The following is a 25,362-nucleotide window of genomic DNA, read 5'->3' on the forward strand; positions in this document are numbered from 1 at the left end:
CCAGTGCTTAGATGGATTCCATGCTTTGTGACTCTTTCCATGACCTGGTTCAAGGCCACTTAATTGCCTTGAGTGTTCTCTCGCGTTCGACTCTTGATCTCTGGGTTGTGAGTTCAAGCCCCACATTGGATGTAGAGATTACTTAAAAACAAAACCTTAAAACACAAACAAACAAAAAGGGCTCCCCGGACTGGCCCTCTCTTTGCTTCAAGAATAAAATCTGGACTTTTCAGTTTGGCCTTCCAGGATTCCTGCCACCTGGTATCAAGGGGCATTCGAAGCTCATGGCTATGGCTGCCTTCAGGCACCCAGACAGTGTCTGTCAATCTAAACTCCAGACTCTATATGTCCTTGTATGTCTGCCTCTGGACCTTTGCTCATGCTTTTCCCACCACCGTGAATGCTCTCTCTCTCTATCTCTGGATATCCAAGTGCGATGAATCCTTCAAGTTCTAGCATGTCATGATACTGTTGTCAATTCTCTCCTCCTATAACTAAATAATACCAGCACTTCATACAGCTTACCATGTGTACCAGCACTTTATATCTGTTAGGTCACTTAGCCTTCAGAACAATCCTACGAATTATGTACCCTTTCTTTCTCTTTCTTTTTCTTTCTTTCTTTCTTTCTTTCTTTCTTTCTTTCTTTCTATTTTATTTATTTGTTTGAGAGTGTGAGAGAGAGCATGATCAGGGGGGAGGGGCAGAGGGAGAGGGAGGAGCAGACTACCCACTGAGCTGGGAGCCAATGTGGGACTTGATCCTCATGACCTGAGCTGAAGGCAGGCGCTTAACTGACTGAGCCACCCAGGTGCCCAAATTATGTACTATTCTTGTCCCTATTTTATAATTGGGGAAACTGAGGCTCAGTAATTTGTCCAAGGCTACGTGGCTAGTAGCAGAGTTGGGATTCAAAGGCAATCTGGCTCCACACTCTTAACCCCTACGCACAGTACCTGTGACTCTCTGCAGGCATGAGTTATAGTGACTTTCACACTTGTCGTACCATCCCTATAGGACAGCAAGCTCCTCCAGGAAGGGCTACGGGTATGGTTCTGGTATACATTATACCTACTTAGTAATGAGGTGTCTGGCTGGCTCAGTCGATATGACATGTGACGTTGGATGTTGGGGTTGTGGGTTCTAGCCCCACGTTGGGCATAAAGATGACTTAAAAAGGAAATGACTTAAGTAGATGTGCCATAAGTATTTGCACAGCCAGAGAAGAACACAGTACTCAGTAGATAGGTTGAGGAGGGCATGGGTGAAGAATTTGGAACCAAGGTCCCAAGGGTCAAGATACTTTTATTTTATTTTTTTTTAAGATTTATTTATTTATGATAGACATAGAGAGAGAGGCAGAGACACAGGAGGAGGGAAAAGCAGGCTCCATGCTGAGAGCCCGACGTGGGACTCGATTCTGGGACTCCAGGATCGCGCCCTGGGCCAAAGGCAGGCGCTAAACCACTGAGCCACCCAGGGATTCCCTCAAGATACTTTTAAAGTGTGGGTAGGGAGGCCAACTTTTATAAATGATACAGTGAAAAATCTCTGCTGAAGAGTAAGCAAATACAAATCCAGTGAGTACAAATGGAGGTAGGCAAGGGAGATGCCAGCAGAGGTGTGGATGCCTGAAAACTTAGGGACTCGGACCATTTCTTAAGGACTTGCTGCACAAAGTGTGGTCCCTGGACCAGCAAGGACGGAGCCTGTTTTGAAATGCAGAATCCTAGACCCCACCCCAGACCATGGAAGCAGAATCTGCATCTTTTTTTCATGATGATATAGAACTTTATTTATTTTTTTGAGAGAGAGAGAGAATGAGAGAGAGAGAGAGAGAGAGAACTTGCTCATACGTGTGGTGGGGTGGGCAGAGGGAGAGGGAGAGAATCTTAAGCAGGCTCCAAAGCCGGCGTGGAGCCTGATGCAGGGCTCGATCTCACAATCAACCCTCAACACTGAGATGGTGACCCGGACTGAAATCAAGAGTTGAATGCTTAGCCAACTACTACTTGGGTGCCACAGAATCTGCATTTTAACAAGACCCTCTTAGGAGTCATATGCACACTAAGATTGGTAAAAGGCTCCCATAAGGCCAGACATTCAGGCTTACCCCCTAGAGGCTGTAACTTAATTGGTTTGGGGTGGGGCCAGGGCCTCCATATTAAAAAAAACCATTTTCCAGGTAACTCTACCATGTATGCCAGGTTAGGCCTTCCCTAGAGATTTGTGGAATAAAAAGATGGGGAGGGTAGGGGCGGAGAATCCCAGCCCCACCACTAATGAGCTGTGTGACTTTGGGCACGGCACTTGATGTCAAATGAAGAAAGCAGATTAGATCAGTGGTTCGTGAAACTCAGAATCAGAAAATACACATTCTTAGGTCAAATCAATTTTAATTCCTGGGTCTGGGCCTGAGGAGTTTAGCAATGACTTCAGATGCCATGGGCGCTCATATGCTTCTAAATTTTTTTCTTTTATTTATTATTTATGATAGTCACAGAGAGAGAGAGAGAGAGAGAGAGAGAGAGAGAGAGGCAGAGACATAGGCAGAGGGAGAAGCAGGCTCCATGCACCAGGAGCCCGACGTGGGACTTGATCCCGGGTCTCCAGGATCGCGCCCTGGGCCAAAGGCAGGCGCCAAACTGCTGCGCCACCCAGGGATCCCCACTCATATGCTTCTAGACCAGGGGAGAGCCATAGATCATTTAGAACAGCGGTTCTCAACGCTGGAAACATCAGAATTACCTGGAGAGCTCTCGAAAAGGACCAGTACCAAGACCCTACTCCGAAACATGTTAGGCCTGAAACCCAAAGTTCTCCCAAGTGATTAGTGATTTTCTAGCATGATGGAAAACCACTGACCCAAGAGTCAGTTAAAGATGTGGAGGTCACAGAGCACAAACAATGTGGGCTTCTGAGGTCCTTTAATTTCTTTGAGGTTTCCTATTTGTGAAATGAGGATTACAATACCCATTCTAGCAGCTCGTGGTGAGGATTAAATATGATAAAGTCACATATACCTTTGACCTTAGTCAAAAGTCACTTCATTGTGAATCCAACTTCCTCGGTGGACTAATGAGAACACTAAGCCCCAGAAAGGCAGGTCCAAGTTCACAGAGCTAGCTGAACAGCAGCAGAACAGACATGACTCTTTGCTCCAAATGCTAATTCCATCACCCTGTGTGGCCTCCTCTGGATACAGGAAAAGAGCCCAGAGAAAACGCAAACGACCCCAGATGGCCACAGTGAACTTCGGCCAGAGCAATGGGCCAATGGAGAGTCGCTCACACAAAGTAAAGCCTTAGTTTTCTTCACCCAAGAACCAGGTCACACCCCATTCCCCCTCCGCCCCCCGCAACCTTGTACAGGCTTGGCTTTCAACATGCTGCTGACGGTGTTTGATTCTGACCCATTTGAGCTTGATGTTCTTTTCTGATCACAGTGTCAGGAATGAAATAAATGCCTCCCTGGGGACAATGGAGTGGGAGAATGATTTCTCACCCACCATGTGGAAGGTGAGCGGGAACGGGAGGTGAGGGCTGAGGGATGGGCCAGGTGGCAGCCAGTTTCAGCAAGTCCAATGTGAGGGCTTGAGAGACTATGAGTACTAGGGATTGAATTGGGTTCCACTAAAAGATGTGGAGGCTTAACCCCCCCCCCCATACCTGTGAATAGGGTCTTTGCAGATGACCGAATTAAGACAAGATCAGGAATGTGGGCCCTAATGTAATAGGGCCGTGTCCTTAGCAAAGGGAATTGTGAGTATAGAGACAGATACACACAGGGAGAAAAGCATGGGAAGATGGAGGCAGAGATTGCGGTGATGCGTCTATAAGCCAAGGAAGGTCTCAGATGGCCTGTGAAGCACCAGAAGCTAGGGACAGGCATGGAGCAGATTCTCTCCAGAGCCCTCAGAAGGAAGAGACCCTGTGGATACCTTGATCTCAGACGTCTAGCTTCTAGAACGGTACAACAAGAAATTTCTGTTGTGGCCCTTTGTTACAGCAGCTCTATGAAACTGATACAGCGAGTGCCAGGTCCTTGCTCAAAGAACATGTTGTGGTGCATCAAGGCAAAGAGACCCACATGTCTTCGCTGAAGAACTAGAACTTCAGAGGAGTAGGAGTGTTCTGTCTCTCATGTGACTTACCCTACGGTGGGAGATGCCCTGCTTTATCTGATGCAAGGACCTAGCCTTGAAATGCAGCTTGTGTTCTTTTTATTTTTTTTTAAAGATTTTATTTATTTATTCACTATTCTTGAGAGACACAAAGAGAGGCAGAGACACAGGCAGAGGGAGAAGCAGGGCCCCTGCAGGGAGCCCACCGCAGGATCCCCAGGTCATGACCTGAGCCGACAGCAGACACTCAACCGCTGAGCCACCAAGGTGTCCCAATGCAGTGTGTGTGCTAAGTTCAAAATTTACCAGCCTCTTTGTTGATATTCTCAAATAGGCCTGGATATGAGCAAAATCTAGGGGTAATTTTCTTATTGATCAGTACAGCAGGTGGAGAAAGCACTGGGGGTGGGGGAGGTTAGACAGAGGGAGGAGAGAGAGAATCCTAGGGAGGCTCTATGCTCAGCAAGGAGCCCTACATGGGGCTCAATCTCATGACCCTGAGATCATGACCTGAGCTGAAATCAAGAGCTGGTTGCTCAACCAACAGAGCCACCCAGGCACCCCAGGTAATAACTCTTCTATGGTTTGCTTCATACATGCCCAGTGCTCTTTTAAGTGCTTTATGGACATGAATTCATTTGATTTTTCTGAATTTTCACAACAGTCCTCTCAAGTAGGTACTTGGATCATAACCATTTTACAGATACAGAAACTGAGACAAACAGAGGTAGAAGAACTTCCCCAAGGCTGTGCAACTAGAGGTGTTAGAGCTGGAATGTGGACCTAGGCAATCTGGCCGGAGAGCCCATGCCCTTCACCACTACAGTAACGGCTACCACTGCTCCAGGGCTTACCCCGGAGGAAGTGTTAGTCTAAATACTTACATTCTTTTTTAAAGTTTATTTTATTTATTAAAGATTTTTAAAATTTATTTGATATTAAGTGAGAGAGAGAGAGAGAGAGCTCACATGAGCAGGGGAAGGGGCAGAGGCAGACAGAGAAGCAGGCTCTTCACTGAGCAGAGAGCCCGAGGGGGGACTCGATCCCAGGGCCTTGAGATCATGATCTCATGATCTCATCCCAGTCCAAAGGCTGAGCCACCCAGGTGCCCTAAATACTTACATTCTTTTTTTTTTCTTTTTTTTTTTTAATTTATTTATGATAGTCACAAAGAGAGAGAGAGAGAGGTAGAGACATAGGCAGAGGGAGAAGCAGGCTCTATGCACCGGGAGCCTGATGTGGGATTCGATCCTGGGTCTCCAGGATCGCGCCCTGGGCCAAAGGCAGGCGCCAAACCACTGCGCCACACAGGGATCCCAATACTTACATTCTTAATCCACTTCACATTCACACCCATTTATCTAAGCCCTGTTTAATTTTTTCATATTCACACTTCCAGGAAAGTCATTTCAACTTTGAATTTAAAAAGGCACCCCCCCACATTTTTCCATTACACACACACACACACACACAATATCCGGTCCCTCCTACAAAGCTGGTCACTGGCTGGCGATCCCACAGCTACCCCTAGTGGAGATCTTCCAGCGGCCAGGGGCTTGCCCATCCCCCTCTCAACGCACCACGCCCACCCCATCTTCCAGGCCTGGCCCTCCGGCTAACATGATTGAGTGAATGCTTCTCTGGGGGAAAGCAAGACCTCCCAAGGCCAAGGTCATCACTTTCCAAACTAGGAATTGATGGGTCTTTTACTTTCCTGGCTGGAGGCACCTGGGACTTGGCCTCGCCATCTCGGTTTGTGATTCTGGTACAAAATAATCCCTCTTGCTTTTACGAAGGGAGCCCAAGAGGGCAAAGGAGGGAGCAGGAGGGCAACACGGAGGAGGAGAGGCGAACGGACAGAAAACAAAGGAGGGAGAAGAGGACCAACCACGGATGATTGCACATCTGTGCAGGAACGGGGGCTAGGGACCCAGCACACCCTTCTCACCACCCGAAACCCCACGAGGCTGCGTAGTGGGGTGCGTAGAGCTCGGCTGCAATCCAGTATTCTCACCGCTGCCCCTGAAAGCTAGGGGGTGTCGGGGAGTAGCAGCCGGGCCCAGCTGCGCTGGCAAGAAGTGGCTCCGCGGTTGAGCATCTGCATTGGGCCCAGGGCGTGACCCCGGGTCCTGGGATCGAGTCCCGCATCCGGCTCCCTGCATGGACCCTGCTTCTCCCCCTGCCTGTGTCTCTCATGAGTTAATAAATAACATCTAAAAAAAAAAAAATAGAAGGGAGTCTTCTCCACGAGGACTCCGGTTGGGTGAGGAAGTGATGCCCTGGCATCCGTAAAGTCCACAAGGAGATTTCGCCAAGGTTCACGCGGCCCCACAGGGCGACGGGGTGCGGCCGGCTCTGGGCCCTGGAGCCGCCGCAGGAGCTAAGGACGCAGCTGCCGCACAGCTTCTCTCCGAATTAGCCGGCGAGCCGCCCCGGTGCTTACTGGTTCCCTCCAAATCTGTCTGATAACTTAGGAGGAAATAGATCTTTCCGCCTCAGTAACAACAAAATTGGTCTTTGCATCTGTGAAAATTATGCTCTAGATGCCGGCAATCCTGAAACATTAATCAAGTATCAATCACTGACATGAGTGGAAAATAGAGCTGGAGGCTTTATTCAAGCCTTGTTGTGAGCAAAGCGGAGCAACGGCTGATGGTGGAGGACACCCTCTAACTGGTGTCAGATGGTACCGTGCAGTGGAAAGAGCGGGGGCCTGACTCCACTCCCGGCTGCACGAGCTCCCTGGGCCTCGGGTCCCCCAGGGGCTGAGTGACAGGAGGCATGTTAGGTGCACACCCCACGCGGGCCCTGCACAGAAGTGATGACCTCCCCTGCAGGAAAGAGCCTTCTGCCCCAAATACAAAACCTGAATCTAACCAGGAGGAAACATCCGGCAAACCAAACGGAGGGTCACCTTACAAGGTGAGAGCCTGCAGTCTGCAGGGGCTGAGGCCAGGAGCCAGGCAGAAGGACCCTCCCCAATTCAAGGAGGTGGCCGGGACAGGACAACTAAACCCTGCACGTAATCCCGGATTGTTACCTTTTTCTTGGCTCTTCGGGGAGGTTGGCAATATTTGAATAAGGTCTCTGTCAGTGACATTGGTTTCCTGATTTTGATCATCGTATTACAGTTACATAAGAGAGTCTCTTTGCTTTTAAGAAATACACTTTGAAATGTTCAAAAGACATGGTATTTGCAGCTTATTCTCGAACAGGTAAAAAAACCCCTATAAAATACAATATATAAAAAACATATGAAAATGTATATACACACGTGTGTATACAGAGGGGGGTTGAACTATTTTTGCAACTTTCCTTTGAGTCTGAAATCCCCTTCCACCCCCCGAGAAAGCTGCTCCCCAGTCAGCCAGGCTGCCTCCCTTACACTCCGCGAAAGTCCCTGGAATGCAGTGTTTCACGTGGCTGGTGTATGGGGAGCTCTTTGGTCCTCCTCAGGCCACTGGACTCACAGGCAAATAACGCTACAGTGAGAAGGGTCCTTAGAGACGACCGAATTCACACCCTTCCAGGTGATGTGATGGGGAGCAGAGGGGCCTTTGGCTTGTCGTCGGACTGGGCCTGAGCTGGCCCTGGACTCTGGGTCCCGACCCCCTGCCCAGTGCTCTTTCTTCGACTCCACACTGTGTGACCGCACAATGCATTCGGCCCCAAAGTTGTGACAGCTCTGACAGGACATCGATCCCTTCGGTCTCTGGGATAATTGGATGGGGAGCTTTCAAGAGGGGGCAGCGGCGCTGGCGTCCGCATCCTCATCCTTTCCTGCAGAGGGACCCTGGCATAATAAACGGAGGGCTCTAATCTAATCTGTTCCCAGAGCTCCAAGTAACACCTATATGCTAATGAGTCTCAAATCTATTTCCCACCGCTGACCTCTGTCTGAGGTCCACATTCCCGTACCCAGCATCCAACCTCGACTGTGACATGTGCACATGTGGGCCTCCCATATGCGGGCCTCCCACATACTCACGCCCCCTTCTCACTGTTCTTCCCCCTGGAAGCTCCAGGCACCCCGTGCCTCCACTGCCCCGGGAGCATGACCCGCCTGGCACGTCCCAGCCTCAGGGTCTTCCCTTGGCTGCTCTCTCTGCTCAGAGGCCCCGTCTCCACGTTCACGCAGGACCCGGCCTCAAGCCTCTTCCAACAGGCTTTCCTTGACCAGCTCACATGCAACAGCGCTCCCTGCCTTTCCCCACACTGACTTCCCTTACCTGTTTATGTCTCTATCCCCCCACTAAGCTCCTAGAGGCCAGGCATCTATTTGGTTCCCTTTGTATTCTGACCACTGAGTGGCCTCTATGAGGAGCTCGATACATGTTTGTGAAGGTAATCAATGAATGCACTGTTAAGTTAAAGAAGCAAGGAGTGGAAGAGTGTATATAACACACATCCATTTATTAAAAAAAAAAAAAAAAAAGAAAGAACACATCCATGCTTGCCTAACTTTGGGAGGATTTAATAGCTCTGGCCTCTGGTGGGGGGCGTCAATGGGTAGCTGGAGGCAAGGGAGGAGGGATACTTGTCCATGTAGACCCTCTGGTATCTTTTGAATTTTTCAGTAGGTACATATCTCACTGATTTGACGAATTAAGAATATATACGTATATCAAATCATTATGTTGTATACCTAAAGCAAATGCGATGTTATATGTCAACCATCTCTCAAAAAAAGGCCACGTGTAATTAAATCCACATTTCCTCCCTTAAAATGTTGTAAGGTACACTTCCACCAACATGAAAACACATGTGTTATGGATATAAAATTGTGATATACAGATTCCATATGTGCAGCACATAACTTTTCTCTCTCTCTCGCTCCCTCTCTCTTTTACCGTAAAACTGTTTGGTAAAGTTTATCATAGTTGAGGCTAAGAGACATGATATTTTATGCCTGTAGTCAGAATTTTCAGAAACATCCCACACATGTAAAGACCCCTAGAGACCTAAATAAAAAGTAACTGAAAGGAAGGCCGAGAAAGAAGAGACAAAGGCAAATTAGCTTTAAGGATTACTTGTGGCTACAGAAATAAAAATAAAAAAAATTTAAAAAGTATGCTCGACCCCAAGGCCCAGCCTGGGTGGGAGCCATGACTTTTCCAGGTCTGGGGGTGTGTGTGTGTGTGTGTGTGTCTTGTGACTCCCTGTTGTGTCTGGTAACACCCAGAATATCCATGTCCTGATGAGACGCTGTATCTGTGACAAGGGGCAAGGGGCGGCGCTGGAACACTGGACTCTGACACCTGGGACAGTGGCCCAGCTCTCTCTTCACCTGAGGGACTCTGGGCAAACTACCCACATGGCCTCAGCCGGTCTTGGGTCCCTCCACTGCAGCAAGGGGGTGCGAGGTTGGAGGACTCTTTCCAGCTCTAACATCTCGTAGTTCTGTTTTGGGTAGATGTTGCCCGTTGGACCACACAAAAGGGCAGGTGCTATGCCTTTGAGATCCATGCAGACATGACCCTGAGGTCATGGGAATCCTTCTGCCAGACAGTGACCCAGCAGGGCGTCCTCCTGGCTACCTGAGCCTGAGCTTGGTGACTGAGCCAGAGAGCTGAGCTCTCCCTCCCACTTCCAGAGGATTCCTCATCAAGCTTGGGGCTTGGGACTCTTGCGCCCTGTGCCTCTGCCAACTTTTACTAGCCAAGTAAAGTGCTCTGGGGAGCTGCTACACATGATCTGAACAAAACAACCGAGAGCCAGGCATGGACAGGGCTTCCTCTGTGTCCTCGGAGCTGGGCCCACCCCAGTGAGCAAGAAGGTCAGGTGGTTTCGAGAGCCAGCCAGGCAGGCTATTAAACTAAACTTCCCTTTCCTGCAAGATGTTGGCTAGGAAAAAATCATGAAAAGCCCTGGGTTGGGGAGGGGAGCAGGCAGTGGGAGAGATAATTTGTGGACATCAATGCTCAAATTATTGCAGGAGGGGAAGGAAGGAAATGGCAGAAAGCACGGGAACTGGCTTCTCACTGTGGAATGCCCCCACATTACTGTTTTCATTTCTACAGTTGTCTTGCTATTTTAGACCCAGGCTAATGTCAAGATTGGTTTACATTCCCTCTGCACATGCCAGTGAACCGAGGGAGAGATGTTTGGGAGTGTGCGGGGCTCCAGAGGGAGTTCCCTGGGGGATCAGAGAGTTCTCTACGTATAGTCCTCAAAGTCGAGTTTAGGGTGTTGGTACAGATGGCAGAGTTTGAAAGGCTGAAATGAAAATACTCCAAGTCAGATAAGAATATGAAAAAAAGTCTACCTCTTAGAAGAAGTTGGATGATGCCTATGATTTGATTTTTTTTTTTTTTTTAGGTTTTATTTATTTATGTAATCTCTACACCCGATGTGAGGCTCAAACTCACGACCCTGGTGCCCCTGGCTTGATTTTCTTTTTCTTTCTTTCTTTCTTTCTTTCTTTCTTTCTTTCTTTCTTTCTTTCTTTCTTTCTTTCTTTCTTTCTTTCTTTCTTCTTTTCTTTCTTTCTTCTTTCTTTCTTTCTTTCTTTCTTTCTTCTTTCTTTCTTTCTTTCTTCTTTCTTTTCTTTCTCTCTCTCTCTCTCTTCCTTCCTTCCTTCCTTTTTCTTCTTTCTTTCTTTCTTTCTTTCTTTCTTTCTTTCTTTCTTTCTTCTTTTCTTTCTTCCTCTCTCTCTCTTTCTTTTCTTTCTTTCTTTCTTTCTTTCTTTCTTTCTTTCTTTCTTTCTTCCTCTCTCTCTCTTTTAAAAAGATTTTATTTATTTATTCATGAGAGACACACACACAGAGAATCATAGGCAGAGGGAGAAGGAGGCTCCCTTTGGGGAGCCTGATGCAGGACTGGATCCCAGGACCCCGGGATCACGACCTGAGCCGAAGATAGATGCTCAACCACTGAACCACCCAGGCGTCCCTGGTTTGATTTTCTTAACCAATGCATTTAAGCCTAATTCTGCCCTTATTTTGAAAGCTCAGGAGTTGTAGTCTTTGGAGGTGTCTTTTGGGCCTGGGGGTGGGTGGGGAGGAGGTGCACAGAACCGTCACACTCAGAAGAGGGCTATTAAAAGAGGCTGCAGAAACTCTGTCTCTGGGTATTAAAGCAGATATAAGACAGCATTTAGGCTGATGGATTTAAATTGAGGGGAGCTTCAGAACGCCTTTGGGGTAGGAGGACTGTTCTTTATTTCAAAAGCCCCAGAAACAATTGTAATTCAACCTGCTTCTCTAGTGTCGTCCCCATACCTGCTGCTCCCCAGGTCCAAGTGCCCCGTGGAGAACCACTGCTGGACCTGTTCTGGACACTTACAGCCTGAAATGAATCATCCTGTGAAGTTTCTCCCTGTATTATGACTCTAAAATCTTAACGTATCTATTTAACAGCTGTGCCTCATAGGAATCTCCTTGGCCTTCAAATGGGAGAACGGGGCTTTACCCTTTTTAAAAAATCTACTTAAGAGCATTACAGAACTGTGTGTATAGACTGCAGGCACTTCAGGAAGAAGCACAGGTTGCAAAGTCTGTCTTAACACCAAAGGAAGGTCATGTCCCCATTTCCAGGGCCAGGGCCTGCAATCTGCTTTGTCATTCACCAGTTTGCATTTTAAACCATATGTTTTGTGAGCAGTTATGGGTAACATAATTTTATATTTACAATTGCAATGAAAAAAAAAAGATGATATTTATTAGAGAGAGTACGATGCATGGCGGGGACAGATGGAGAGAGAGAAGCAGACCCCCTAGCTGAGCAGGGGGCGAGCAGGGGCTCAATCCTGGGACCCTGAGATCATGACCTGCGCTGGAGGCAGACGCTTAACCAAGGCGCTCCTTTACAATTGCACTTTTTATTGTTTTTTATTATTTTTATTTTTTTAAAGGTTGTATTTATTTATTCATGAGAGACACACAGAGAGAGAGAGGCAGAGACACCGCAGAGGGAGAAGCAGACTCCACGCAGGGAGCCTGATGTGTGACTCTCCTGGGACTCCAGGATCACACCCTGAGCAGAAGGCAGGCGCTAAACTGCTCAGCCACCGAGGGATCCCCTACAATTGCACTTTTTAAAATGTTATTTTTACCAATCACTTTCAAAATCTGTAAGCACCACCCCTCACCAACCACCCTGGCCTGCCACCAGATGCCGCTCCTCAAAAAAAAAAAAGCCGTAACTCTGAAAGTGGCTTTTCCTTTTCTTCAGTTTGCCATTCAAAGCTTTCCATGGTCTGGCTCCAGTATGATCTTCCAAACTGCCCCGTGTCGTTCTCCTTATCACCCATGCACTGTTATGATAACTGCATAGGATTGTATCGTTAGGATGTTGGATGCACCTTAACTATTCCCAAGTGCTGAATATCTTCTGCTCCTTCTCTCTGAATTTTGCCAGGAAGGGTACAAGGAATCATCTAGACCAGCGGTTGTCAACCTTGGCCATCACTGGGATATGGGGTTATGGGGAGTGGAAGGGTGGGGGCTGGGGCATTTTTTTTTTTCAGTTGAGATATAACATGCATATAGGAAAGGGCAAAAATCACACATGTACCACCTTTTACCTTTGGATGTATAAAACACCCTCATCAAGAAACAGAATGTTACCAACAACCCAGAAAGGCTGGGGTAAGGTGGCTTTAGAAAAATTCTCACTTGGAATCCAATCGTTTGAGATTCTTATTCCTAGATGTGAAATAAAGCCCAGGAATTTACATTTTTAAGATTTTCCCCAGAAAAGTCTGGTTTCCCATGCACCACTGGATCTGGAGAGCATGAATCTACCAAAGGTTTTCAGATTGCCCCTCCTGTGTCACCCTGGGGGATGGCGATCAGACTTGCCTTCCCCTTCAATCAGAGGCCACCTGGGTCTCCAGTTTAAGAAAGGCCTTCATGGGATGCCTAGGTGGCTGGGAGGTTGAAAGCAGAGCCTTCAGCTCAGGGTGTGATCCTGGAGTCCCAGGATCAAGTTCCACATCGGGCTCCCCAAAGGGAGCCTGCTTCTCTCTCTGCCTGTGTCTACATCTCTGCCTCTGTGTCTCTCATAAATAAATAAAATCTGTAAAAAAAGAAAGAAAGAAGAAAGAAAGAAAGAAAGAAAGAAAGAGGAAAGAAAGAAAAGAAAAGAAAAGAAAAGAAAAAAGAAAAGAAAAGAAAAGAAAAGGCCTCTGTGGATGAAAACAACCCCTTATTCCACAATTCTGAAAACTACCTATGTTGGTCAGGTTCAGTTGAGGAAGTAGAACTACAAGGATGGATAATGATGGATCTGTATATGGATCTGTATATGGATCGATAACAAGTATTTGACCTTTCACAATAGTACTTGGGGGTTAAACAGCCCCTATAAGGCTGTTGTTTCTGTATTCGATGCTGGAGTGTTAAGTCTGTAGGGCTGCAGTTGGTGAGGAAAGACCTTGGTAGGCCAAGAACAATCTGAAACCCCATGAAGATGGATTAAAACTTGTGTTCTTGGGATATCTGGGAGGCTCAGTGGTTGAGCATCTGCTTTTGGCTCAGGGTATGATCCTGGAGTCGCAGGATCAAGTCCCACACTGGGCTCCTTGCATGGAACTTGCTTCTCCCTCTGCCTGTGTCTCTGCCTCTCTTTCTGTCTGTCATGAATAAATAAATAAAAATAGAAAAAAAATAAAACTTGTGTTCTTGCTGCCCTTGACCTCGATAGTATGGATATCCCCCAGAAGCCATGGAGCCAAGCACTTGCAGCTGGCCTGAGAGTCAGAGAAGTCGAATGGGGATCCAGGGAAAGGTGGAGCCATTGCAGGCCTGGCCGCTGCTACAGGCAATGGGGTGAGTCAGCAGGTAGGTAGGCGACAATGCACCCACTGCTTCCCTTCTGTCCTTCAGCTCTCCCAGGAATCCCTCTGTGGCCCAACCCAATTAGGAACCCTAGGACAGGGAATTCTGGGAGACGTAGTTCATCCTTACCAGGCCGACACCTGGCAAAGCCACCACTACCTGTCAGATCACTGGTTCTCAAGCTTGGCTGCACTCTGGGATCATGAGTGGTTTTAAAAGCACAGATATCAGGTCTTGCACCATGATTATCGGAAAGGTTCTCAGGTCACCCTAATGTATAGTCATAGCTAAGAACCACTGCCTGGCAACCTCAGGACTAGCCCCAACCCCAACCCCAACCCCAACCCCAGGAGCTCAAGAAGATGAATTCTCTCTTTTTTGCCCCTAGAGGAGCATAAAAAAGATCTGGTTATTTTTTCGAAGGTTTTCTCACTATCTGCTTTCCTGCATTGGTCCGTCCTCTCTTCAAGAACCCTGCCACAACCTCCCGCAGCCCTCAGCACGCTGGCTGCCCCGTGGACCAAGCCGTCTGGTTATCTTCCTGTGCTCAGTAGATGGGAATACAGTGGGTAGACCCTGGGATCATCCTAGCACCAGGAAGCTCACAGTGAACTGAAGACTCGGAAGTTTTTGCTATTAAGCTTCTAAATATAGCATCTCCTCCCCCTAGGCATAGACGAATCAAATGATTATAATGCAGCAAAGTGGTCAGTGAGCACTTAACCAACGTACTACTAGCAAGAGCTGGTGAGAGGGCTTGTGGGTGGCGGGGGCCGCCCCTGCAGGGTCGTTCTCAAGGACAGGCTGCAAGAGATGGACAGCAGGAGCCTCTGCAGGAAAAAAGCCAGAAAAGAGGTGAGGGCCAGCAAGAGCTCAGGTGCAAGTTCCAGCACTGGCAGCGACAAGCTGAGGGGTCTCGGGCCATGTGTCCAAGGCTCAGTATCAGCCCCACTGCCCATCTGGGGTCACAGAGAGCATCAGAAGAGGGGGATGTGAAACAGCTCGGGGGAGGGAAGCAGGTCCAAGGGCACAGGCGTTGCTGTGTACCGGGAAGTAACTGTTGCAGGGAATGGTTATCTCGATGTGGATTAGGCCCATTGCTTTCTTTTTCCCACCCACAATGTGGTTGTTTCTAATGAGGCCTGCTCAACTGTGAGATTGACACAATTGATCAAAAATAAGTCTCTGGGATTTCCTTGGGGTTTCTATGATTTATGCTCCCTCTGTTCTCCCCATTTCGCAGCCAGGGGAAGCCTGCTGAGCCACCCCAGTGCATACTCCATAATTAAGTTGATAAGAACTTTCTGAGAAACAACAGCAGGAATCTTTCCTACCATCTCTGTGAGGCAAACCCGAAGGATCGGCAGTGCTCCAGGATGTTCAGTGGCCTATGTGTATTGTGTACGATTGTTTTCTGTGCCCAAGATGGATGTGAAGCTTCCTGAGGGCAAAGCTGACTCTGGATTCCCCTTTATTTGGATCTCGGCGCCTAGGACAGGGCAGCAGGAAGGATACTGGATGCAACGATCCAAAGTCCCAGGTTCCAGTCATAGCTTGGCTCCTCAAAAGTGACTAGGATATCCAGCTCGGACTCAGTTTCCTCCTCTCTAGAGTGGGCATCACCTACTTTAAGGGCTTCTGGGGTAGTACACATCAGACAGTGTGTGGGAAAATGCTTCCATGATCCTGAGACGTGCTGTCCAACTGGGAGAAAATGTGGTAAGAGCTGGTACTTCTCAGCAACTAGGTACTGGCTGATTCTCTTGCCGAGGACAGGGAGGCACAGAAGCGGCTGACCCTGGGCTGCTGCTGAGGGAATGCCCAGGGATGGAGGTGAGGGGGAGGTGTCCCTGAGAACCCACCGTGTGACAGCAGTCACCTCCTCCCTGTCTCCTGCCCCTCTTGGGAGATCCCTGTGTGGTCTTCCTCACTGCAAGCTGGTTGTTGACCTGGTTCCCTGTTTATTCATTTATCTTCTTTTTTTTTCAAAAATTTTTTCCAACTCACTTTTTTTTTTTTCAAAGATTAGAGAGACTGAGTGAGCACAAGCAGGGGGAGCAGCCAAGGGAGAGGGAGAAGCAGGCTCCCCACTGAGCAGGGAGCCCTATGTGGGGCTTGATCAGATCATGACCTGACTGAGCCGAAGGCAGATGCTTCACCTACTAAGCCACCCAGACGCCCCTATTATTCATTTGCCTTCTTCATCCAGTGTTTCCTGAACACTCACTATGTGCCGAGCACTGTGCCAGGGTTGAGAACTGAATGGTGAGCAAAAACAGATGAGGTCCCCGCCCCTTCCTTCCCAAACAGGTTTGGACTCAGGCTTCTGCAACCAGAGAGAGTCAGACGACGAGCTGCATGCGGCCCCAGGGACAGATGGAAATGCTGTGTGTTAGTGGGATCCTAGAGTTAGCTGAAAAATATCGACACATTGAGGCCAGTGTAGTAAGAAGAAGAGAAAGAAGAAAAGGTAAGCTTCCACCAACTCCCTGTTGGGTTTTCCTTCCTGTGCCCTGACCTCAGGCTTCAAGATTCCTACTCTTTATGAAACTAGCTCTCACCTAACTAATTTGTGTTAAGCTCCACCTTGGTCAATGCCCTGGTGGAACTACACTTAATAGGGGTGAAAGCCTCAAGGCAAAGGAATGATGCCCCTGTTGGATGGAAAGATGTCAGAGGTCACCCTAAAATCACACCAGGAGGGTGCTTGCTTCAGGCCGGCATTTATTTCCAGGGACAATCAGGTAGAGAAAGTAGGGGTTCATGGCAGGGCCAAGTTCCCATAGCAAGCCTTTGTGGCCTTTCAAGACTTCCAAAGATCAGGGAGGAGGAAGAGAAGCAGAGGTTGTTGTCAAAGTCAGGGCTTTTGTTTAGGGAAGGTGGGTTTGCGGGTTATTCCATTACCAAAAGCAACTAACTAGATAATTAGCTACTTTAAAAAAAAAAGGGAGAAGAGGAAGACCAGAGGATTTTCCGTAGCCAGAACCCAGAAAAACTCCACCACCAAGCTCGCAGTTCTGACCACGCTGCCAGACAACCCCACGGTGAACTTCCAGCTGGATTTATAATTTTCCTCTCAGTGAGAAAACGAAGACGTATTTTAAGACGAACCCCCCCCCCGCCCCGCCCAAGCCAAATTCTGGAAAGACTGGAGGTAATATGAACCCCAAGTAGACTCATTAAAATAGAAGTTTCTAGTGTAAAATAAAGCACAGCCACTCAAAACCACACAAAACAATGGATTGCACCGGGGGAGGTGAGAAGACAAGTGCCCTAGCAAGCAGCGGGGTGAGGGAAGGGGGCTCTGCTGCCACCCCAGAGGCCCCTCCACGCACCCCTCCCAACTGCAGCCCACCCCCGGCCTCCAAAAGCAGCCCCACTCCTAACCTACACTCTTCAGTTCTTCATGTTTATTTATGGTTTCATCACCCAACTGTGTATCCTGAGACTCTACCAGCCACTCCTGTCCATGTTTTATTTTATTTTATTTATTTATTTATTTATTTATTTATTTATTTATTTATTTCCATGCATATTTTAGATGTCCTTTATACGTCTTTCAAGTGACCATCAGTTCTCCCTCCATCTATGTCTTTTCCTTACAAATTGTCTGTTCAGGACTCAGGCCACCAAACCTGCCTTTTTTCCGCTGTCTGGATCGTGCCTCGGTGCACGCCAATGGGTCCAAATGCACTCATTCTTAATGTGAATAATCACCTGCTTGAGAAAACTCCCATATGCAAGGCATGTTCTTAAGGAGGGCACACCCCACCGTAATCACTTTCTCACAATAGAGGTAATGAGACAGTAGGAGAATGGGACCTGGGGAAGCTCTCTGTGGAACTAGTGATTTATGACAGTTTTTTTTTTTTTTTTTTTAAACAATTGGAAGTGACTGGGGAATGCTTCTCTTTAATGCCTTTCAATATAGTTTGGAATGGGGTTTGACGTTGCGCTAGGCCCCAGGGCCCGGGATTGTATACTGTTAAGTTTTATCAAAGATGATTGCATAATAGGAGACTGGATGTAGCAAAACCCAAAGGAATCTAGACCACTAACCAGACTCACCAAATGTAATAAATATAAATGATAGATGAAGGGAAGATTAGATCTGGCCGTTTACTTATGGTTTGGAGCAAGAAAAGTTACACTTAAAAAGTTTTTCCCTTCTCCAATCTCAGCAGACAGTCCCACAAACATAATTATTAGCGTTTTCAAAAGGCTTTATCAAATATTGACTTAACAAAGAGCGCATCTACTTAATGGTGACCTCTAGGCCCCCCCAATAAGCCCAGGACCCTAAATTACATGCTACTGGGCAATGTCACCCCAAAACGGACAAAATAATGAGCAACGCTGTACGAGGAGACAAGATGCTTTGTAACACTTTCAATACATGTGGGGTGTTTTGATTTGCACAGGAAGAAAAAGCTCCAAAAATGATGGATACGATAAAAAATTCAAAATGTAAGGCACTCTCCAGACTCAATAGGCTCCTGACCCTAACCTTCAGATCTTTATTACAGCAGTAGGTGTATAAAGCCACGGAAAGGGTCTGAAAGACGTCGGAGGGGAATAAAAGAAATCAGGCAAAGGCCTGAAACGATCACATTCTGCTTCTCTGTTCGTATTTCTTTCCTTGATTCTCCCAGGGATTTTATTTGTGAAGGAAATCAGGATTGTATGTCCACCTCCCTGTTAACAGTGGGGAGAACGTGGGATGGGAAGGAGCAGGGAGGGAGGCGTGATTGGGAGAACTTAACACACATTGGATAGGCAGACTGATGTCTTTTGTGGGCTCAGGAGTTTTTCAAATCTGCTCTGCAGGATTGGGTTCCTGCTTTTAGGGTGTAGATGGTAAGAGAATTGCAATTTGGGAAGCTTTTTTTTTTTTTTTTTTTTAATAATGCTCTAGGGTATCGCCAATGATGACAACATGTGTGTTTAATACTCTAAAACCAGGACGCCTGGGTGGCTCAGTGGTTGAGCGTCTGCCTTCGGCTCAGGTCCTGGGATTGAGTCCTGCATCGGGCTCCCTGCAGGGAGCCTGCTTCTCCCTCTGCCTGTGTCTCTGCCTCTCTCTCTGTGTCTCTCATGAATAAATAAATAAAATAATAATAATAATAAAAACCCCACCAACTCTAAAACCAGGGGGGCCTGGGTGCCTCAGTTGGTTAAATGTCTGCTTTTGGTCATGGTCTCATGGGGCCTGGGATGGAGCCCCACATGGGGCTCTCTGCTCGGCGGGGAGCCTGCTTCTTCCTCTCCCTCTGCTGCTCCCCCTGCTTGGGCTCTCTCTCGCTCCCTGTCAAATAAGTAAATAAGATCTTTAAAAAAAACAAAAACAAAAACTCTAAAACCAAATTAATTTGAATTCACTTTCTCTGAGAAGGCAAATACGATTCAGCAGCTTTCTTTTCTTAGTCTTAGTTCCCATCCTAGGCTACCTTTCTGAAACCTCTGATGCTCCTTGGAATTCCCTCCCGCCTGGGCTCTGCGATGCTTGTCTTCCCTGCTGCTTCCTGCTGCTCCTCGGGGGCCCATCTCAGGATCACTAGGAATTCCACAGAGTCCTTCCTGGAACCCTCTTCTTGTCCCTGTCCCAAAACCCATCATGGACTCCTAGCTTCTCAAGATTCCCAGCTTCAGCCTCTAGAAGCCACCGGGGGCATGACCGTCCGGAGGGGCAGGGTGAACTGGGACCCAGTAGGGATGTTGGAAGGGTAGACCAGAATTGGCAAGAGGGTTAAATCCACCACGGCTCCCGTGCTTCTGTTAGCTCCCTTCTCACGCTGGGCTGGGCTCAGTCTAAGCAGGTTATGTGCAGGAGGGCATGGAGTCTTCACACGGCCTCTCTGAGAAAGCTCCATTAGGTCCCATTTTCTAGATAAGACATTTCAGCCAGCAGAGGGCAGGAAGCAGGCAGAGCTGAACTGTGACCCCACTCCCCGCCCCGCTCTGAACCATCACGCCCTCGGTCTGAAGCAGGAGACCGTGTCCTCGTGTTTCTGGACATCAGAAAGACTCCAGAGCTTTGGGCCTTGTCCCTTCAGTGCACCTGGGGGGTGGGGGACACAGATCAGTAGTTAGCAGGTCCGGCTGTAGCCAGGAGCCCCCACTGACCACCCAGCTTGCCCAGGAGGCTCCACGACTGAAGGCAGGCACCAGGCCTTCGCTTTGTGCCTCCCACACCGCCCAGGCTGGGATGTCACGGGACTTCCAGGGGCGGTGCCGTTCATCCGTGGACCAGGGCCTGGGCATTCCTTCTTGGCAAACTGTGTGCATCAGTTCACAGGGAACCTTTCACTGACTAAACATTTTGAACCTAAGACTGTCAAAGAAGGTCCTGGCTCTGGGAGATGGGCCCCTGGGGAGCAGCAGGCAGCAGAGACACGCACGGAGCTGTCTTTACATGGGCAACACGCTCTTGAGCCATCGTGCCGGAGAGGCACTAGAGCAGGGGTTTCAAGCCCTCCCTGAGCCATTTTAAAGTCTTCTTGACTACCACCTCCTCACTTCATAGACCCCAGGTTCCACATCACCAACTATCACATGGAAATGAAATAACCTCCAATGGCCAATTTCAACATCCACCTTCACCCCCATGCTTTCCAAACCTGGCTGACAAAACTTAGATACTCCACTAGGGAAGGGGGGAAAAACTTAAAAACAGACTAGAAAAGACGACCAGTTATTTCATTCCCACGTGATAGTTGGCGATGTGTCTTTCTTACTCCTCAGGAGTCAGCCCTGAGATGGTTCAGCATGGGGGTTCAGGTTCAGCTGGGGCCACTCACTCCCAGGGCCTGCACACAGGCAGATCCGCTGGATTAGGGCTGCATGGCGAAGCCTAAACCACCACGTTGGAGCCAAAGGTCCACGAGGACCATGTACTTAGCTGGGAGGATGTGTGTGCACGTGTTAGAGCAACTTACCCTGCCTTGATTCTTGTGGTAGAAAGTGGGATGTAGAGACCCAGAAAAAGCTCATAGCAGCAAAAGTGCCCTCAGATGGGTCTCACACCACAGGTTCCTGCCTACACATCCAGCCCCACTCCACCTCCTGGGGCACAGGGAGTTAAAACGAAATGACCCTGGAAACTGAAACCTAATTATCTATGGCAATTTAATAAATAACCACGGTTTACTAAGCCTTATTAAAAATAGATGTTCAGTGTATTTTCTTATCTTCTGACGCTCATTTCTTCACTTGTCAGCACCTGCTGGTGGCAGCCAGAGTCATCTCCCCAATTTTGCTGTATGTGCAAATCAATTTGATTTCCCTCCTCCAAAAAAGATAAAAATCAGTAAAGTGATTAAGTTACAATTAAGGCATGTCATTGAAAGCACAGACATGTGACAAGGCTGAGGAGGACTTGTCCTGAGGTCACCAGTGACTTCTGAGTTGAAAGATTCTTTTTTTCTCCTTCTCCTTGCCTGCTCTACTGTATGAAATGTTGTGGTCAATCAACAAGCCTCCTCCTACTTCTTGAAATTCCCTCCTCTTTCGGCTTCCATTATACCATTCTTGTGCCAGGCTCCCCCCTCTCCGGCTTTCACACTGGCTCCCTGTTAATCTGCCCATCCATCCATCCATCCATCCATCCATCCATCCATCCATCTGATTGCTAATGACAAAACTGGAAAAAATGACAAAGCATATTTATGTCTGGTTTTACAGTCAAAATATGTTTATATATATTATTTCATTAATTTCTCGCTACAACCATGTGAAGTGGCTGTTGGTACCCCCATGTTACAGATGAGGAAACAGGCCCCAAGAGGACCTGTGACTTATTTATAGTAGCACAACCAGCAGGTGGCAGAGTCTGAACATGCATTCAGCTTTTCATCCCAGTAAGAATTCACAATGGCACTCTCCTACATACTGGTCAACCATAATTTCTCCACTAGTCTCAGTGTTCCGAGTTAAATGTCATGATCCAGTCAGTATATATTTATTGAGACAGTGCAAGGCTCTAGGGGATCAAAGACTGGGTCCCTGCTCTCCTGCAGTTTGTGGCCTAGTGAGGGAGATAAACATTAATCATATGTTCACACAACAAACATTTATTTTTGAGGTATAAGAAAGTGCTTACTTAGTTATGAAAATCAGAGAAGTCTTCCAGGAGGAAGTAATCATTAAGATGCGTTCTGAAGGATGAGTCAGAGTTAGCTTCGGGAAGAGGAGAAGAAGAAAAAGAAAATCATATAACAGAGCAGGAAAAGCATGTGCAAGGGCCCGGTGGCGGGAAGACCCAATGTGCTGAAACGCTGAAGGTCGGCTTGATTGGCATATAGAGTGAAAGGGGACCTGGCACAGGATGTGGTTCAGACCATGCAAGACTTTATAGCCATGATAATGATTTACTTTTAGCTTAAAAGCAATGGCAAGCCACAAGTCAAGAGAATGATATGATTAACTTTGATTTTTGATTCTGACTTTTGTGTGCAGGATGGATTGTAGAGGAGCAAGAGTGGAAGCACGGAAAACGGCTGGAAGGCTTTTTGTACTTGTCCAGGTGAGAAGTGATGACAGCTTGGACCAAGGTGGTAGTGGTGGAAATGAAGAGAAGAATCCCACAGATGCCCCCTGCTCTGCTCAAGCCCATTCTCTCCCTAAACCCTGTCACCAGAGTGTGCTCACGAATTTGCAGTACATGGTAGCTTGTCCACATTGCGGGGCTCCACTGGGGTCTCCTCTTCCAGAAAGCCTTCTCCAGACAATGCCAGTCCTCCAAGATCTTTCAGTAGTTGTGTCTACCTTCTGCACTGTCCATTCTCACACCTGATTCTTCTCTATGGCTTGGCTGTTGTCTGGTCCATTCCTGGAGATGGCTTCATTTGTCTTGTTGTCTTGCTTTCTCCCTTTGGAAAGTAAATGCTTTGTTGGCATTTGCTGAATGGTATCAACAGGGCTCCTCTGGAAATTACATTTGTAAATGATTACTCACGCCAATTGCCTTATCTTTTTTTTTTTTTTCTAAATTAAACCCTGGTTGCTTAAATCTGTCTTCATGATCTTGTTCTATCAAAACGTATGTCCCAATTTTTCTATAATTTCCTCTAAACTCTTTTCCACATTTCTCCTAGTAGGAAGTAGTTTCAGAGGGAACCGAGTGAGAGGGCGGGGTGGGGGCAGGAGTGTAATTAAACAGGAGCTGTCTGACCAGAATTCCTATACCTTTTAATGGGGTATTTGATTAATCCTTTCCAGAGGCACCATTATTCATGCCTTGATGGAATCTCATTTTACAGCCCTTAATACATGGACCCAATTTATCCACATCACATTGTATTCTAATACTTGTCATCCAAGTTATTAGCTATCTCCTTCTTAGTGTAAAATCATCAGCAAGTTTGATTAGCTTATTCCCTGGGGATGATAGGGAGATAAGAACAGACACAGTACAATATGACCACCAATGGCTCTGCATTCTCAAAAGAAGACCGCTAAACAGGATCCATTTATGCAGCTGGGGTGGCCAAAATAAGCATGCGCCCCCGTGGGAGGTCTCTGTGTGGGGCCCAGGAGCCACGGCCACAAAGGGCTGTCACTGTGCCCAGCAGTCCTGAGCCATCATCCCTAATGGGATCACTTTTATAAAAACGAGTGAGGCTCCCCCTCTTCTGCTTCCTAACATCCTCCCACCCCCACTGCCCCAAATATCCTTCCTGGGAGGCACAGCCCAGAGGCTCCCCTATATTCCAGGATGCTACATCTGCCTGGGATTGCTCTTCTTTGCCTACTGGGGACCTGGCAGGCCAGGTGACCCAGGCGATGCCAGGGCTATTGATTGCTCTTTCTCTAGCACAGCGATGGCTCTAAGCAGGAGCCCCTTCTTCCTCTTCTATGGAACCAAACCTGAGCCTTGGGGCTCACTGGTGGCTTCAGTCTCTTTGCAAGCAAGGGAGCCCATGGCCTGAAGAGATTCGTGGCCCGCACAACCCCACAGAGTTTCTATGCCCTTGCCTCTACACAACCACCCTTCCTCAGACCCATCAGGTAAAACTCCCACAGCCTCCCCTGGAGTCCTTTTTAAAGCTCCCATCCTCCTTTCACCAAAGGCCCCATGTCACTTATTCCTGTGTTTTCCTGAGCCTGGCCAGAGGCGGATGAAAGGGGCTCACTCTGTGGTGGCACTCCTCCTTCAAGAGGTGGCATCTCATGTCTTTCCCCTTGAGTGGGGGCCAGACGTAGGCACTTGTTTCAGCCTTCTGACTTCCATTCTCTCTCAGCTTAGTGGCTCTGGCGAAAGTTAATTGCTATGTTGTGAGCAGCCCTGTGGAGAGGCCTAAGGTACTGAGAGAGAAACTGAGGCCTTCCACCTACAGCCAGGTGAGTGGACCATCTTGGAAGAGGGTCCTTCGGCCCCAGCCAAGCCTTCGGATGACAGCAGCTCAGACGACCGCTTGACTGCAACCCCATGACAAAGCCCAAGCCAGAGCCACCGAGCTACACCACTCCGGGCCTGTGACCCATGGAAACTTTACAAGTCAAGAAATATTTGTGGTTTTAAGCTGCCAGGGGCTGGGGCCATTTGTTACACAGTACTAGGTTACTGATACACTCTCACCACTTCAGAGGAAGTCTTGGTCCCCTCCTTCCCCCTCCAATCCCCTTCTCAGGTTTCACTTTGATCTCTTCTCTATGTTCAGGGGCTCTGGTGTCCCTCTGGTACTGACTTGTCACTGGCCTCTACTGAGTGTCCTCAGTAGGGGTTCTTGAGGACTCTTTCCTGAGAAGAGGGGGATGCACAGTGGGCGGGGAGCTTCCTGAGGCCTGGGTTTGGGAATTCTAGCTCTTTGCCTGCCATCCAAAGTGACTTAGGACAACTTTTTGCAGAGAGCAGCCTTCTTCAGGCCATGAAACTCCCTCCGTGTTTCCGAATCCCGTGGGCCTAATGACTTCAGTCAGGCCGACAGCCAGCATGAAAAGACTCTGCAAGGAACTTGCTCCCTTTTGTATTGTATGCTCATCTCCTGTACCCTCTTTGCTCATCTGCAGCCTCTGCAAAAGGTCATGTCTCGTTTCAACTTTGCAGTTAAGCGCCTCTGACACGAAGCAGGGATTCCAAAACTGGATGGAGATACAATCAGACTAGGTTGCAAGGTGTGACACCCTACTTCCCTATAGGCTGCGTCCTGTCAGCAGAGACCACAGTCAGGAAGAAGGTGGGGATCTGATTCTCACTTCTCTCATACTTTTTTTTTTTTAAGATTTTATTTATTTATTCATGAGAGAGAGAGAGAGAGAGAGGGGCAGAGACACAGGCAGAGGGAGAAGAAGGCTCCACGCAGGGAGCCCAACGTGGGACCTGATCCTGGGACTCCAGGATCACACCCTGGGCTGAAGGCAGGCACTAAACCACTGAGCCACCCAGAGATCCCACTTCCCTCAAACTTATACAAGGAACAAAATGTAGTTTTCAATTAAAAAAAAAAAAAAATCAAGGTTGTT

At 47.9% G+C, this 25,362-nt stretch overlaps 1 protein-coding gene across 7 annotated transcripts in view; it reads right to left on the reverse strand.

Annotated features, from left to right (window-relative positions):
• Positions 1-25,362, reverse strand: part of ATXN7L1 (ataxin 7 like 1) — a 245,291-nt gene that overhangs the window by 113,776 nt on the left and 106,153 nt on the right. Inside the window, exon 4 of one of the 7 annotated variants that reach the window (XM_072791540.1) lies at positions 21,564-22,769. The exons of the other annotated variants lie outside the window; for them this stretch is intronic. Within the exon in view, the coding sequence (XP_072647641.1) occupies positions 22,684-22,769 (86 nt within the window). The 3' untranslated portion in view covers positions 21,564-22,683. Of the gene's footprint in view, positions 1-21,563; positions 22,770-25,362 lie in introns of those variants that run through there. 7 annotated transcript variants of the gene reach the window in all.

The sequence above is a fragment of the Canis lupus genome, chromosome 21 (assembly GCF_048164855.1).
Source record: "Canis lupus baileyi chromosome 21, mCanLup2.hap1, whole genome shotgun sequence".
Lineage (NCBI taxonomy): Eukaryota > Metazoa > Chordata > Mammalia > Carnivora > Canidae > Canis > Canis lupus.